This window comes from Entelurus aequoreus, linkage group LG21 (genome assembly GCF_033978785.1).
Source record: "Entelurus aequoreus isolate RoL-2023_Sb linkage group LG21, RoL_Eaeq_v1.1, whole genome shotgun sequence".
Taxonomy (NCBI): domain Eukaryota; kingdom Metazoa; phylum Chordata; class Actinopteri; order Syngnathiformes; family Syngnathidae; genus Entelurus; species Entelurus aequoreus.
In genome coordinates, this window is record NC_084751.1 from 47,879,932 (window position 1) to 47,897,483 (window position 17,552).

The following is a 17,552-nucleotide window of genomic DNA, read 5'->3' on the forward strand; positions in this document are numbered from 1 at the left end:
TGGAAAGGATAGAAATGTAGTTTGTCTCTTTTATCCGATTATTAATCGATTAATCGAAGTAATAATCGACAGATTAATTGATTATCAAATTAATCGTTAGTTGCAGCCCTAAGTAACTGCTGAGTATAATTCGATCATGTTCAACAGTGCTTGATTGACACTTGTATTAGTAGATTGCACAGTACAGTACATATTCCATACAATTGACCACTAAATGGTAACACCCAAATACGTTTTTCAACTTGTTTAAGTCGGGGTCCACGTTAATCAATTCATGGTGTGGAACCAAGTTATGTTGACAAATGAGCAAACTCATGTTAAAGTGTCAGTGAAGCACTGATTTCCTGCTAATGCCATCATCCTGGTGTCATCCTGCTCACAGGAATAGAACAGCGTTTGAATTGTCTCCAGCTTCCTATTTCTTAATGAAGCTTTGTAGCCTTGATCCTTTGTTCCTCCTCTGCATGGTCTACTCATACGCTCGTGGAGCTGCTCTAAAGCCCAGTGTTGTGCTTACGATGGTGATCGGCCAGCTTTAACGCGCTGAGCTGATCTCCACTATTAACAATGGGAATTTTCTGTGTCGGCATTTGGCAATAAAAATATCTGCGGAAAGGCTGGGCAGAGCATGCAGAAAATATAATCGAAGATCGTTCATGTGCCAACAAAACTGAATTTCTATTGTATTTTTTTCTCTGTCAGCACTATAAATCCTTATGTGTGGCGATGTTATACCAAAAATACACCAATCGTACACACGGCTGAGCATTTGTGGTGGGTACACTACCGTTCAAAAGTTTGGGGTCACCCAAACAATTTTGTGGAATAGCCTTCATTTCTAAGAACAAGAATAGACTGTTGACTTTCAGATGAAAGTTCTCTTTTTCTGGCCATTTGGAGCGTTTAATTGACCCCACAAATGTGATGCTCCAGAAACTCAATCTGCTCAAAGGAAGGTCAGTTTTGTAGCTTCTGTAAGGAGCTAAAGTGTTTTCAGATGTGTGAACATGATTGCACAAGGGTTTTCTAATCATCAATTAGCCTTCTGAGCCAATGAGCAAACACATTGTACCATTAGAACACTGGAGTGATAGTTGCTGGAAATGGGCCTCTATACACCTATGTAGATATTGCACCAAAAAGCAGACATTTGCAGCTAGAATAGTCATTTACCACATTAGCAATGTATAGAGTGTATTTCTTTCAAGTTAAAGTTATTTTCATTGAAAAGTACAGTGCTTTTCCTTCAAAAATAAGGACATTTCAATGTGACCCCAAACTTTTGAACGGTAGTGTATGTTTATGTGTTTTTACCATTGGGCTAAAATATGTTGAGCACAATTGAAGGTAAAACATATTAGCCCTTTACATTACGTTGTTACCAATATCCTGAACTCTACACACCTAACCTTTCAATATGCTAATGTTTGTGACATTGATGTATGGTGCACTTTAAAGGACTTCAAATCAATGTTTGACATTAGACAACCTGCTTAGTATTCACACGCTAATCAAGCAGTAATTAATAGGGCAAATGGTCAGTTGATACTAATTGTTTGGTATTATTAACGTACCGGTATAGCATCTACAGTGGTGGTCAAAAGTGTACATACACTTGTAAAGAACATCGTGTCATGGCTGTCTTGAGTTTACAATCATTTCTACAACTCTTATTTTTTTGTGGTAGAGTGATTGGAGCACATACATGTTGGTCACAAAAAACATTCATGAAGTTTGCTTCTTTTATGAATTTATTATGGATCAACTGAAAACTGCTGGGTCAAACGTATACATACAGCAATGTTGATATTTGCTTACATGTCCCTTGGCAAGTTTACCTGCAATAAGGCGCTTTTGGTAGCCATCCACAAGCTTCTGCTTGAATTTTTGACCACAAAATTGGTGCAGTTCAGCTAAATTTGTTGGTTTTCTGACATGGACTTGTTTCTTCAGCATTATCCACACCTTTAAGTCAGGACTTTGGGAAGGCCATTCTAAAACCTTCATTCTAGCCTGATTTAGCCATTCCTTTACCACTTTTGAGGTGTGTTTGGGGTCATTGTCCTGTTGGAACACCCAACTGCACCCAAGACCCAACCCCTGGGCTGATGAGTTGGGTGTTCCAACAGGACAATGACCCCAAACACATGTTAAAAGTGGTAATGGAATGGCTAAATCAGGCTAGAATGAAGGTTTTAGAATGGCCTTCCCAAAGTCCTGACTTAAACGTGTGGACAATGCTGAAGAAACAAGTCCATGTCAGAAAACCAACACATTTAGCTGAACTGCACCAATTTTGTCAAGAGGGGTGGTCAAAAATCCAAGCAGAAGCTTGTGGATGGCTACCAAAAGCGCCTTATTGCAGGTAAACTTGCCAAGGGACATGTAAGCAAATATTAACATTGCTGTATGTATACTTTTGGTTTAAGTCAGGACTTTGGGAAGGCCATTCTAAAACCTTCATTCTAGCCTGATTTAGCCATTCCTTTACCACTTGTGACGTGTGTTTGGGGTCATTGTCCTGTTGGAACACCCAACTGCGCCCAAGATCCAACCTCCGGGCTGATGATTTTAGCTTGTCCTGAAGAACTTGGAGCTAATCCTCCTTTTTCATTGTCCCATTTAAAGCAGCAGTTCCATTGGCAGCAACCTCCGGGCTGATGAGTTGGGTGTTCCAACAGGACAATGACCCTAAACACACGTTAAAAGTGGTAAAGGAATGGCTAAATCAGGTTAGAATGAAGGTTTTAGAATGGCCTTCCCAAAGTCCTGACTTAAAGGTGTGGACAATGCTGAAGAAACAAGTCCATGTCAGAAAACCAACACATTTAGCTGAACTGCACCAATTTTGTCAAGAGGAGTGGTCAAAAATTCCAGCAGAAGCTTGTGGATGGCTACCAAAAGCGCCTTATTGCAGGTCAACTTGCCAAGGGACATGTAAGCAAATATTAACATTGCTGTATGTATACTTTTGACCCTCACATTTTCAGTAGAGCCATAATAAATTCATAAAAGAAGCAAACTTCATGAATGTTTTTGTGACCAACAAGTATGTGCTCCAATCACTACATCACAAAAAAATAAGAGTGGTAGAAATGATTGTAAACTCAAGACAGCCATGACATGATGTTCTTTACAAGTGTATGCAAACTTTTTATCGCGACTGTAAGAGTAGTCTCAACCATTTCCGATTCAGCCAGCTTCATACTTGTTACGTTCCAACAAGTGCATATACCATGTTTTACAACGATCTATTTTTTTTTAAGTTGAAACTTTACTGACTACACTTTAAAGCTAACAAATTGTTTTGTATGTGTAAACTATTATTCTTACCATGCCAGCCCATGGAGTAGGGAAAGGTCACTTCAAAGAGATTGTCGTACTTGGTCAGCAGCTGCTTCATGATGTCAGCCAGACCTGACGAACACACCGCACGATGAAAAAAGCCAGAAAAAGAAGAACTGTTTGTACTGAGCAAAGGAAGCAAATCGTAGCAGCCTAAAAATGGACAATGAACAACAGTTTTAGAAATAATGTACTGCACGACTTACTACCCCTCTCCTCTGTGGTGAGTTCATTTATTCTGAGGACATGTCGTCGAGGTAAGAGCAGCAACTGGTAGGGCCACGTCGCCCAATAAGGCACCACAGCCAGCCAGTCAGCATTCATCACCACCAACCGCTCCTGACAGGAGACAATCAGAATGTCGTATAGGAAAGCAAGTGAATGGAATGTTCCACCAATCTTACTTACTACCAATGTATGCTCCTCACAACAATCATATGGTTTTTTAACTAAACATATTTACTATCCATGCAGACATCTCCCCGTTTCACTGATGTTTCTATTCTTCAGCTCCCTCTCAAAAAATGACGAGTGTGTCAGGCTTGTCGCTGACAGTTTGGTTATGTTGTAGTTTTTCCAACTGTTTGTGTTTTATTTCCTGTCAGCGCTCTTATTTTGGTTCAGTTTCCTGCTTGTCTCCATGAGTGCTGTTTTCCCGCACCTGTACCTGATTGGCAGTCTGGCACACCTGGTGGCAATTGCCAATCCGGCCACTATTTATACCTGCCTCGCCCTCCAGTCAGGGCTGGAGTATTACTAGCTGTAGGCTGTGGACTGTTTGCTTTATCCTGTATGTACGTAGTGTCTTCTAGTTCCTCATTTCCTGCTTCCAGTTTGCCTGTTCCTGGTTCCTGGTTTGTGTTTTTCCTGCATTTTGGACATTAAAAGTAATGTTCCTGAGCCTATGTGGTGATATCCTTTACACACTGATGTCGCTTTTTGATGCAGTACCGCCTGAGGGATCCAAGGTCACGGGCATTCAATGTTACGTGCAGTGATTTCTCCAGATTCTCTGAACCTTTTGATGATTTTAAAGTTAAAGTTAAAGTTAAAGTACCAATGATTGTCACACACACACTAGGTGTGGTGAAATTTGTCCTCTGCATTTGACCCATCCCCTTGATCACCCCCTGGGAGGTGAGGGGAACAGTGGGCAGCAGCATAGCCGCGCCCGGGAATCATTTTTGGTGATTTAACCCCCAATTCCAACCCTTGATGCTGAGTGCCAAGCATTTTTATAGTCTTTGGTATGACCCGGCCGGGATTTACGGAGCGTAGATGGTGAAAATCCCTAAATTCCTTGCAATAGCTCATTGAGGATTGTTGTTCTTAAACTGTTGGACAATTTGCTCACGCGTTTGTTGACAAAGTGGTGACCCTCGCCCCGTCCTTGTTTGTGAATGACTGAGCATTTCATGGAAGCTGCTTTTATACCCAATCATGGCACCCACCTGTTCCCAATTAGCCTGTTCACCTGTGGGATGTTCCAAATAAGTCTTTGATGAGCGTCTTATTTGCCGCTTGTGCCAGCTTTTTTAAAACATGTTGCTGGCATCAAATTCCAAATGAGCTAATATTTGCAAAAAAATAACAAAGTTTTCCAGTTGGAACATTAAATATCTTGTCTTTGTAGTCTATAAGTTGAAAAGGATTTGCAAATCATTGTATTCTGTTTTTATTTACCATTTACACAACGTGCCAACTTCACTGGTTTTGGGGTTTGTATATGTATATTATACATGCATATCTTATATTTAATATCCCATAATTTGTGCTGACTTTGCATAGGGTCAGGATATTTGTGTTAGATGGGAGCTGTCTGCAGAACAGATTGGACAACCTCGAATCTAGTCTCAAACATAAAGAGAGCAAGTGTCTCAAAACCATTTTGTGGCGAGCTTGGGTCACACAGAAAATAGTTATAGAAGCTAACTTCTAGTTAATTTTAGAAAATGTTAATAGCATCTTAACAAAAACCAGCACAGCACAAAATAAAAGGGTAATGGACTTTAAATCTAGAACCTCTGTGAAGTAGTTGTGGTTTAGTCATTTGTACAAGTATTTTTCCCTAACTTTGAATCTCAAGTTTAAGTTTTTGTCTTTAACCTTCTGCCTTCCTAACACTTCTTTCCAATATCTGTTCTCCTGTGACTTTAAGTGGACTATAAAGCAGCAAAAGGATAGAATACAAATGAAGGACAGAGAAGAAAGGCTATTCAAGGCATGCGAGTGGACCGTGTCCTGCGACAGACATATCGCACGTTACAAATACCCCCAAAACTTGCATTCAATTAGTTCAGAAAGTTTTGCTTTCAAAGTCAAGGCTATCACGGGGGAGCCAAACCGAAATTCCAACTCCTTCAAGTACTGCAGCGTGCCAATTTGCGGTCCTAACCTGGGGTCAGACAGACAGAAGCAAATAGGGCGAGGGACACTGCAGACACAAACACACATTCACACAGACAAGTCGTATAGGGCAGGCTGGCAAATACTCCTAGACCCAGCTTCCACTCTAATTTTATAAAGGTCAGCCCCCATGAGTGGCTGTCTAAGAGATTCAAGTGTCTGCTCTACTACGACTCCAACCGTTATAGCTACACACACACACACACATGCACACAGTTTGAATACATCACAGCATTATTCCTTAATCTCAGATGAATTAGCTATCCGTGACTGTCTTGTAGTGTCAGGTTTCCTTATTTTGACTCTTTGCATGCTAATGAAAAGCACAGTGTGGACTCCTGCGTCACCACCTTGAGTAAAATCTACAGTTGGACTGATCTATTGAAATGAGGGCGGTTCAAAGTGCCTTGACGCTGCTCCTAACAAGCTTAATTGTGACCTTTTTAACTTAACCTAGGTCATAAATTAAAGGCCTACTGAAAGCCACTACTAGCGACCACGCAGTCTGATAGTTTATTTATCAATGATAAAATCTTAACATTGCAACACATGCCAATACTTATAAAGTGCAATTTTAAATTTCCAGCAAAATATTCTGCTGAAAACGTCTCGGTATGATGACGTTTGCGCGTGACGTCACGGATTGTGCGGACATATTGGGACAGCATTGTGGCCAGCTATTAAGTCCTCTGTTTTCATCGCAAAATTCCACAGTATTCTGGACATCTGTGTTGGTGAATCTTTTGCAATTTGTTTAATGGACAATGAAGACAACAAAGAAGAAAGCTGTAGGTGGGATCGGTGTATTAGCGGCTGGGTGCAGCAACACAACCAGGAGGACTTTGAGTTGGATAGCAGATGCGCTACCGTGAGTACACAGCTTTGACTTCCAAACATTTGATCGCTTGCCCGTCCGTGCGTGCCGCTATGTGCATGTCACGTACGTAACTTTGGGGAAATATATGTGCTGTATGAACTTTACGGAGGTGGACGGTACTTTGGGCTGTGGGATTGAGTGTGTTGTGCGGGTGTTTGAGTTGTTTTGGTGGGTTATATGGACGGGAGGGGGGAGGTGTTTGTTATGCGGATTAATTTGTGGCATATTAAATATAAGCCTGGTTGTGTTGTGGCTAATAGAGTATATATATGTCTTGTGTTTACTTACTGTTTTAGTCATTCGCAGCTGATTATCAGGTCCCACCCGCCTCTCACAGCATCTTCCCTATCTGAATCGCTTCCACTGCCCTCTAATCCTTCACTCTCACTTTCCTCATCCACGAATCTTTCATCCTCGCTCAAATTAATGGGGTAATTGTCGCTTTCTCGGTCCGAATCGCTCTCGCTGCTGGTGGCCATGATTGTAAACAATGTGCAGATGTGAGGAGCTCCACAACCTGTGACGTCACGCTACTTCCGCTACAGGCAAGGCTTTTTTATCAGCGACCAAAAGTTGCAAACTTTATCGTCGATGTTCTCTACTAAATCCTTTCAGCAAAAATATGGCAATATCGCAAAATGATCAAGAATGACACATAGAATGGATCTCCTATCCCCGTTTAAATAAGAAAATTTCATTTCAGTAGGCCTTTAAGTGACAAAAAAACGTAGTGTGATTTCTGAATGTTGTTGCAACTCTCGCACATAATGTGACTTCAGGAAACAACCGAAAACTATAACCATTACATAAAATGTTACTGATTACACCAATTAAAACAGCTCATAGGTGTCTTTAACATCTATCCATCCATCCATCTTCTTCCGCTTATCCGAGATCGGGTCGCAGGGTAGCAGCCTAAGCAGGGAAGCCCAGACTTCCCTCTTCCCAGCCACTTGGTCCAGCTCCTCCCGGGGGATCCAGAAGTGTTCCCAGGCCAGCCGGGAGACATAGTCTTCCCAACATGTCCTGGGTCCTCCCCGTGGCCTCCTACCGGTCGGACGTGCCCTAAACACCTCCCTAGGGAGGCGTTCGGGTGGCATCCTGAGCAGATGCCCGAACCACCTCATCTGGCTCCTCTCCATGTGGAGGAGCAGCGGCTTTACTTTGAGCTCCTCCCGGATGACAGAGCTTCTCACCCTATCTCTAAGGGAGAGACCCGCCACCCGGCGGAGGAAACTCATTTGGGCCGCTTGTACCCGTGATCTTGTCCTTTCGGTCATAACCCAAAGCTCATGACCATAGGTGAGGATGGGAACGTAGATCAACCGGTAAATTGAGAGTTTTGCCTTCCGGCTCAGCTCCTTCTTCACCACAACGGATCGATACAGCGTCCGCATTACTGAAGACGACGCCTGTCGATCTCACCAGCCACTCTTCCCTCACTCGTGAACAAGACTCCGAAGTACTTGAACTCCTCCACTCCATCCTTTTCGGGGCGAGAACCATGGACTCGGACTTGGAGGTGCTGATTCTCATCCCAGTCGCTTCACACTCGGCTGCGAAGCGATCCAGTGAGAGCTGAAAATCCTGGCCAGATGAAGCCATCAGGACCACATCATCTGCAGAAAGCAGAGACCTAATCCTGCAGCCACCAAACCAGATCCCCTCCAACGCCTTGACTGCACCTAGAAATTCTGTCCATGAAAGTTATGAACAGAATGGGTGACAAAGGGCAGCCTTGGCGGAGTCCAACCCTCACTGGAAACGTGTCCGACTTACTGCCGGCAATGCGGACCAAGGTCTAACACTGATCATACAGGGAGCGGACCGCCACAATCAGATGTCTTTAACATATGGACTAAATTTGGAAAAAAGATCCCTGATTCTGGACTGGAATGAAATCATTGATTTAGGAACAAATGCAATCTTATAACATCAACTTGATTGTACTGAAATGTATATACAAATTGGAGGTCTCCAAACCCTTGCACTCAAAAATCGCCAACCATAAAAGTGTCTTTTTGCTAAAGGGCAAAAAGTTGAACATCCTCACAAACTTCAATATCCAAACCAATCATTGAACGCAACACCTTCGCATCTTCAAGCAGGGAAACTTGATTCATACATGTAGATTTTTATTAGAATGGTCCTGATCCCATATTTATATCAGTCTGATAACAACAAAAAACAAACACGTATCGTATTATATCATTTAACATCTCTGATATACTGTAGCACTACTCAGTGGCCTAGTGGTTAGAGTGTCCGCCCTGAGATGGGTAGGTCGTGAGTTCAAAACCCGGCCGAGTCATACCAAAGACTATAAAAATGGGAGCCATTACCTCCCTGCTTGGCACTCAGCATCAAAGCTTGGAATTGGGGGTTAAATCTGCTGCTCACTGCTCCCCTCACCTCCCAGGGGGTGATCAAGGGTGATGGGTCAAATGCCACACCTAGTGTGTGTGTGACAATCATTGCTACTTTAACTTGAACTCCTGCAGGGGGTTTACTTGGGCAGAGCCAGTTAACGTAGAAATGTCCTCCAATTAGCGCACACATTTGGTCTTTTCTTGTATTTGAGTCAAGTCAAAAGGTAAACATGGTTTATAGCTAGCAGCTACGCAACAGCTAAGCACACGATAGCACACAAGCTAGACATACGTAACAAGTGTCTTTAACGGAACAATATAAGGGTTTAAAACATGTAAACAAGCATGAAATAATTATAGTTGCATATTACTTACACATACAAAGTCTCCAAGGCAGAAGCGTTTTAGAAGGTATCCAGAAATAAACGTGTCCGCATCATCCAATTTACTGCCATGAGCTTAATTTAATCAACTATTGTGACCACTAGGTGTCGCTAAAACATTTACAAGTCCACTTAAATTTAAAGACAGTTTAGGTCCATTCCAGACTAGGTTAGTGTTTTTCATTCCTACCATTTTTCTCTGTTCTTTGTGTGTTCACTTAATCCAGTCTCACACATCAAAATAGCAAAAGTATGCATAACTTATGATGATATCTTATCACATCAATTTTGCTTATCAAATGTATTCATGTGCGCATACAGTGTACATTTTTAAATATATAACATATACAGTAAAAATATGCAACTTTAAATAGTGAGACATCAGTAGGAGATTTAATTTGTATTGTGTGACTTATAATATTTTACATTTTCAGCTTACAGGCAAAGACTTTAGTCTTGATGTGGACTATTTAAAATGAAATACTAGAAGCACAAGTGTACAGTATTATACCTACACATCTTCATCGTCCATTCATGGCACATTTCTCTTTATTTCACTACCTCCATTGTGCATTGTGATTTATTATCTTTTTTTAAATGTTATTTTTCAATTCCATCTGCCCAACAATCTTCAAAAGAGATGAGTCACTTTGGGAAAAACGCTAATAAAGACAATTCTGGAGACAGAACTCAAGTAGATTTCTGCTCCCTAGGTAAAGTGGCCAATCACCCTAATGGTGCCTTTGGTTCACATTTCAGAAAGAAAGCAATCATACAAATGTCATCATTTAAAAAGTGATGTAGTGGAAAGAAAGTTCTTGTTTGTTGAAACTTCTTCACCTTTCATACAAATTATAAAACGCACTGAGGGAACGAATTTTATGATGTAAAAATTAAAAAAGAATTGTACTTCAAACTGAGAAAATATGCTTATTCCATCTGCATTAAGGGGAAATGCACAAACTATTGTGTTGCAGCGCCCCAAACTTCCTCAAGGTTGCTTGTGCTCTTCACACATGAGCGGTGAATTGGCAAAAGGTACACGACCTTACACACAAAGTATGACTTCCTAATCTTTGCACATGTCGAAGATGGATGCCACAGCGTGATGCCAATGAGCATTTCTGCTGCCCCATCATATGCTTCACTGGCTGAAAAACAGGCAGAGTGCAGCAGAGGAAAACGGGAAGCACAGGTGTGACAGAATAACACCGCGAGCAGATGGATGAGGGGCAAATAGAATAACGTGTACTACAGCAAGGTTGTATTCGGAAAGCAAAAGCTCGCGAGAAAGTGGAATTAGTGTTATTTTTTATTGCAAACCAATTTAGTATGGATCATCAAATAAACATGTGCATTTATATATAATAGATTCAAACTAAGCTGGGTGTTAGAATCATTGTTTCTAAACTATCACAAAAACGTTGTATTACATTGTGTTCCTGACAAGAAGACAAAAGGCTGTCTTTTGAAACCTACCAAGAGTAAGGCTCGTAAAACTCCACTGTGTAGGGGGGGAAGCAAGATGGTGTTCCTGTGTTCTTTCATGTATGGTAATCAACAGAAGGATGTTGTTCTGGCCCAAGGACTTCAAAGCGGAGAGAACCAAGGATCTGCCCAATTTCCAGACAAACTCTTTTTGAACTATTTTACGACCTCTTCTTTTGAACTGTTCGGTCACCAAAGGCAACGCTGTTTACGACCCACTTCCCTCTGGAAGCAGCTGTGGTCAGGTGGGGGGAGAAAGTCAAATAAAGAAGTGCTGAGACATTGTAAGAGGTTACAGGTCGACGGCGACTCTCCTCAATATATTGAGTCCAAATTGAATTCTGTCTCTGTTTAATTCTTTGCCTCTTGTCTTGTTTAATAGATGTCATCAGTGTTTGAACCTGACACTGGGTCACTATTGTGGCAAAAAATGTAGGACAGTAACAATTATCACCATTACATAAATCCTAGTAATATGAAATAATCTGAATAAAGTGCTTTGGTAAAATGAGTTAGTATTCAACATAATCTAAATGTAAGAATGATACATTTACAAGCCTCGCTCCTTGCTACTTTGGCCGCAACTTTCTGAAAAAGCTGCCACAAATTCCAGCGTTATAGGCCGCAACAATCAGGGAGTGTCTTTTAAAGGGGCCCCGTTATGCAAATCCAACTTTTCTTACCTGTTTTTAAGTGTATTGGGGATCCCCAAAAGTTACACAAATTGTAAATCAAACCGTGGAGGCTTGGCGGAGATATTTATAAAACAATCTTGCCTTCTTCCAAACTTGGAATTTGAGACTTTAATGACGTATTTTGCCTTACTGTATGTCAGCGAATATCTCCATAAATGGTGGATGTTTATCCGAAAGGTTTTGCGCAAATCCGACATGTTTATCTAATTGTAGTCTAGAGTGGTACAGTAGTCAATAAGTTACTTATTTTTCTTCATCCACTTGTTGTGGGGCAGACTGGCTCGTACATGCACATGCATCCTAAAATCCTACGCTGTAACTTATATTTCTATCTTATATCAATCAGTAGACTCAATATGGAGGTAGGGTTGTCCCCATACCAATATTTTGGTGCCGATATGTCATTTATTGGCTTTATTTTAACAGAAAATCGCATGATACATTAAACATAAGTCTCTAATTGCAATCAAAGAACAAATTTGGCATTAAATAACATTGTGAACATACTAGATAACTTAGGCTTCTAATTTGGCTGCTGAGGTATGCAGTAACATATTGTGTCAATTCGGATTGTATTAATTTGTCAAAATTGTGAGGGACAAGCTGTAGAAAATGGATGGATGGATTATTAATCTACTTGTTCATTTACTGTTAATGTCTGGTCACTTTCTGTTTTAACATGTTCCAGCTACACTTCTGTTAAAATGTAGTGAGCGCTTACTATTCTGTTGTTTGGATACTTTACATTAGTTTTGGATGATACCACACATTTGAGTATCGATCTAATATCAAGTAGTTACAGGATCATACATTGGTCATATTTAAGGTTGTGTCCAGGGACACATTTCCTGAGTATTTAAACAATAATAAAAAATATAAAATATATATTTTGTGATAATAAAAAATGCCAATGTAATTATTGTAGTATCGACTATATACGGCTCTTGTACTTGGTATCACTACTGTCAATGTCTTTGTATATCCACCCATTTGTTTACATTTAGGAGCGCTTGCTGGCTTTAAGCGGTTATCTATTGTATCCTCCTACCGTGTGTAGTGAAGCATGTTTAGCTATTCTTCGTCCTCCAGTGATAATGTTACATGTAAGAAACTTACTTTATTTGTCACAATGGAGGTGGGGATTAGTGATTCATAAGTAGGTAAAACACTGTGGATAAACCTTAGCTGCTTGCTTGCTATGTTTTAAAGCACCTCGTTCAGCACCTCTTAGACTTAGACAAACTTTAATGATCCACAAGGGAAATTGTTCCACACAGTAGCTTAGTTACAAAGGATGGAAAGGATAAGGATGGGAAGGATAATGCACACGAGGGCACAAAAAGATATACCGTACTACTCTATGTGGAAGCACTAAAAACTACAACATGGCTCGAATTTCTATGGATTCATTCTTTAAAAACCTGACAACCAGACATGTGGCACGGCGTCTAAATATACCATCACTTTTAAAATGAGGACTTTGTGGATTTTGTTTTGCGTCAAATAGACGTTTTTGTGCTCTTTAACAAGACTCCCGGGATGTCGGCCTCTGTACTCTGGGAGGCGTTGAAGGCATACATTGGGGGGGAGATGATATCCTATACAAGTTATGTGGAAAAACTCAGGAAGAATAAATTGACGCATATCTCTGTCAGATAACTTGTACTCCACCTCTCAAAACCCAGACACTAATAAGGAAAGGCTCTCTCTCCAGACAGAACTCCATTTTCCTGGCTGTTGCTCCTGAATAAACACTTTGTTCAACATCTCATTTGTATGAACATTGTGATAAAGCTGGTAAGCTATCAGCTCATCAACAACGCTAGATATCAGCATCCCAAGTAACTGTAGTTACTTACTCTTCAAAGGTCATTTTCCGAACACTGATGATACCACGTATGATGAGAAAGAAGCAAAGTGGAGAACAATGGCTAAAGCCGTCGCTCTGTTCATCCACTTGACTTACTGAAACTATTGTCTTCTCAATGTTTTACTTGATTATTTATTTGCATACAATTTAAAATACTACAATTTATTTCTCGAAGTATGTTATTCAAGACAGAAGTTTAAAGTTTTCACTTCATTAACGTCAATTTTGGAAATTATTATTTATTTGCACGCAATGCGCAATGTCACATTTTTGTTAACAGACCGCACACTTTCTTACCCCTGCCAAAGAGGTTTTGTTTTCAACAGGATTGATTGTTTGAAACTTTTATTAGTAGATTGTACAGTACAGTACATATTCCGTACAATTGACCACTAAATGGTAACACCCCAATACGTTTTTCAACTTGTTTAAATCGGGGTCCACGTTAATCAATTCATGGTATTCAGGGTTTGTTTGTATGTTTGTTAGCATCATAACTCAAACAAAGTTTGATTACATTTTGGAAATGTCCAAGAAAACAATCCCCCTTAACTACTACGAACATTCACTTCCTGCTTACTGCGGACGACCCCCCACAACCCCCCTTTGCTACTCCCTCTCTGCTGCACAAAGGATTCTGGGAGATGTAGTTTACTTTCAGACTCAGCCAATGCTAAAAGCACCAGGAAAAACTACACTCACCAAGTTTTCGTTTGACACCATCACGGCATTATAGTGAAGACTTTGACGCCAAAATACCCATTACAGCCCTACTATATTGTGATTACACGGAACAGAGTGGAAAACGCAATTTCAATGCTCTGTGTGTCTTGGACACATGGTGAATTGGAAAGACTCAATCAATCAATCAATGTTTACTTATATAGCTAATTTATTATTTGTGTAAGACCACAGCTATCAATTATAGTCTGGAGCGCCACGTATGGAGGGTCTGATGGGGTATTCATATGGACAATAAAGTCCCCCATTATAATTATATTGTCGGCGTGTGTCACTAGATCAGCGACGAACTCTGAGAATTCACTGATAAAGTCCAAATAGGGCCCAGGGGGGCAGTGGATAACAGCCAGGTAGAGAGGCAGCGGTGCGACAGACCTCATAGTAAGCACCTCAAATGATTTATATTTATCACTTAGGTTAGGGGTAAGGTTAAGGTTTTCATTGAATATTAGTGTGACCCTGTCACCCCTTTTAAGGGGACGAGCAATATGCGCATTCGTATAGTTAGGAGGAGATGCCGGAATCTTTAATCTAATGCAAGCGCAAACATAAGTTAAACATTGTCAGTATCAAGAAGTTCAAACAAGACTTTGGTTGAATTCTAAATGTATATTATGAGGTTCCACTGTTCTGTGTTTAGTGTACACTACCTTTTTCTCAGCTTCTTGCTTGGCGTATTGCAGCAGCAGCGGCTCTTTGTGTTTTTCATAAAACGCTCTCTGACAGCGATCTGACAAAGCTGGCTCATTTGGTAGGAAGTTGCTGGCCCACACCTATGATATCACAAGGAGTAAAAAAAAAAGATGGTGTAAGACATTGATAACATACGAGAGAATCCTGGTATATCATGAACATTATTTTGAATAACGTTGAGAGCCGTTATTGCCAATATTTATGGTTTCTACCCAGTGGACCTGCAGGCTGCCTTGGGTCAGCGGCAAATGCCCCATGACAACAAGCTCAGCTTCCCCTAAAATGTCAAATAGAGTGATCAAATATGTATTTTTGTGTTTACATATCATTGACTAAATATGTGCTGGAATGCGTTCAACTTTAATAAGTTCAGAATAAGCTACTTTGTTGACAGCTGGCGCGATTTTCTCCTCATTTATTGTGGTAGCGTCACAGTGCATTAAACCATTATACATTTCCTCCAACATTATGTTTGCATCTTTTGAAATTGTGCACCCAGCTGAGGCGGACATTCGCCTCGGTTGGATCTGCATGTTATCACATTTTTGACAGTTACTTTTTTAGTATAGATTCTGAATCCATGTTTTTGTTTGATTGTTTTTACAGTATTTTTTTATTAACAAACTGCACTATGTAACGATGTGGATTCCCAGATTATTGAGATCTGGGATGAAATGTTTATTTTATTTTCGCAGTGTATACAATAATTCAAATATGACAATATAAGGTTGTTCTGAATATGGTTGGACCCGAGGGTATGCACCATCTAAACCATGACCCTAAAGAGGAGAAGTGGTACAGAAAATGGGTGGATGGATGAATTGTTTGGTATGCACAAGCCACCTCTACCACTGTGACTTACGATATTTTAATAAGGTTATTCATCAATACTACTTCATTAATGAGCTTTGAGCAGATTCATTTTCATCCCTCCAAACTTGCTAATTGGATTGACTTTGCTTGAGAGATGAGCATCTGTTTACTTCAGAGTAGTGAACATCAAGCTGACGACATAACTGATCAAGAGACTTGACCACAGGTATCGTTATTAACTGACTTTCATTACTTTGTAGTTAAAAAGAAAAGCTGCTTACAGTCCAAAACGTTACAATCCTTGTGAACAACACATACCTTGTGAAGCATATACAGATGGGATGTTCACAAACGAATCAAGACTTTTAAACGATTCTTTAAAGTGAACGATGAGAACCGATTCGCAGTGGCTGTATGTATTTTTATATCACTTTTCAGGTTCATTGTTCTGATGAGGATATGCACAGTAGTTTAAGCGTAAACACACACCAGGAAGGTAAGTCACACTTTTATGAAGTCCTAATTTGTATTTTTGTTTTATTTACACAATTATATACATACAGTCGTGATAAAAAGTTTACGTACACTTGTAAAGGACATCATGTCATGGCTGTCTTGAGTTTCCAATCTTTTCTACAACTCTTGTTTTTTTGTGATAGAGTGATTGGAGCACATACTTGTTGGTCACAAAAAAACATTCATGAAGTTTGCTTCTTTTATGAATTTATTATGGGTCTACTGAAAATGTGAGCAAATGTGCTGGGTCAAAAGTATACATACAGCAATGTTAATATTTGCTTACATGTCCCTTGGCAAGTTTACCTGCAATAAGGCGCTTTTTGGTAGCCATCCACAAGAAGACCATTCTAAAACCTTAGTTCGAGCCTGATTTAGCCATTCCTTTACCACTTTTGACATGTGTTTGGGGTCATTGTCCTGTTGGAACACCCAACTGCGCCCAAGACCCAACCTCCGGGATGATGATTGTATCTTGTCCTGAACAATTTGGAGGTAATCCCCCGTAAAAGAAGCAAACTTCATGAATGTTTTTTGTGACCAACAAGTATGTGCTCCAATCACTCTATCACAAAAAAATAAGAGTTGTAGAAATGATTGGAAAGTCAAGACAGCCATGACATGATGTTCTTTACAAGTGTATGTACACTTTTGACCACCACTGTGTATACAGTTTATTCTTACCTATTATCTGTGTATTTTTTTTCAGTATTGTTCAAATATTCTTGCGGTACAAAGTTTTTTTTTAGGTGAGAAAAAAATTAAAAATAATGATGTTACTGTCAAAGCATGGGGATAAGGCACCACTTTATGGAATTTTTACCAAAAAAAACAAAAATAAAATGACATTCAATATTTCACAATAATTCCCACCAATTAGGAAATATTGGTGAACATTTAAACTATTGTGATCAACATCTTATCTTATAACTGCTACCAGTAATTTCCTTGATAAATAAAACTATATTAACGAGCCAGTCGTTTAAACGGCTCCATTGGAAGAGCCCTAAATCCCATCTCTACAAGCAATGGGAAGGGATCGGCTTAATAATAGCTCCTTGTTTAATGTGTGTGACATGGGAATTAAAATGAAATGAAATATTCTATGTGGAGTAATAACCAGAGGCCTTTCGATGCTGTCTTTGCATGCCATGCGGCACTGCCTCGGACAGAATGGCTAATTGTTTTCAGATTAAACACCTCTTCACTTATTCACCCAGAATGGAGTGCATATTTAAAGGTTACACACACAATGTGATTATGTTATTATTATTTCATTGGTCTGTCATTTCATTCGTACACATGCATATATTTGTAAATACTAAATAATACTGCCTACCTGTGGGTGTGTGTGAG

The 17,552-nt window shown here is 40.0% G+C and overlaps 1 protein-coding gene across 2 annotated transcripts in view; it reads right to left on the reverse strand.

Moving 5' to 3' along the window:
• Nucleotides 1–17,552, reverse strand: part of LOC133638786 (galactose-1-phosphate uridylyltransferase-like) — a 62,528-nt gene that overhangs the window by 16,591 nt on the left and 28,385 nt on the right. For both annotated transcript variants that reach the window (XM_062031735.1, XM_062031734.1), the window contains exons 7-9: nucleotides 14,825–14,947; nucleotides 3,552–3,684; nucleotides 3,334–3,417 (exon numbers count right to left, since the gene is read on the reverse strand). In XM_062031735.1, the coding sequence (XP_061887719.1) occupies nucleotides 3,334–3,417; nucleotides 3,552–3,684; nucleotides 14,825–14,947 (340 nt within the window). The remainder of the gene's footprint in view (nucleotides 1–3,333; nucleotides 3,418–3,551; nucleotides 3,685–14,824; nucleotides 14,948–17,552) is intronic.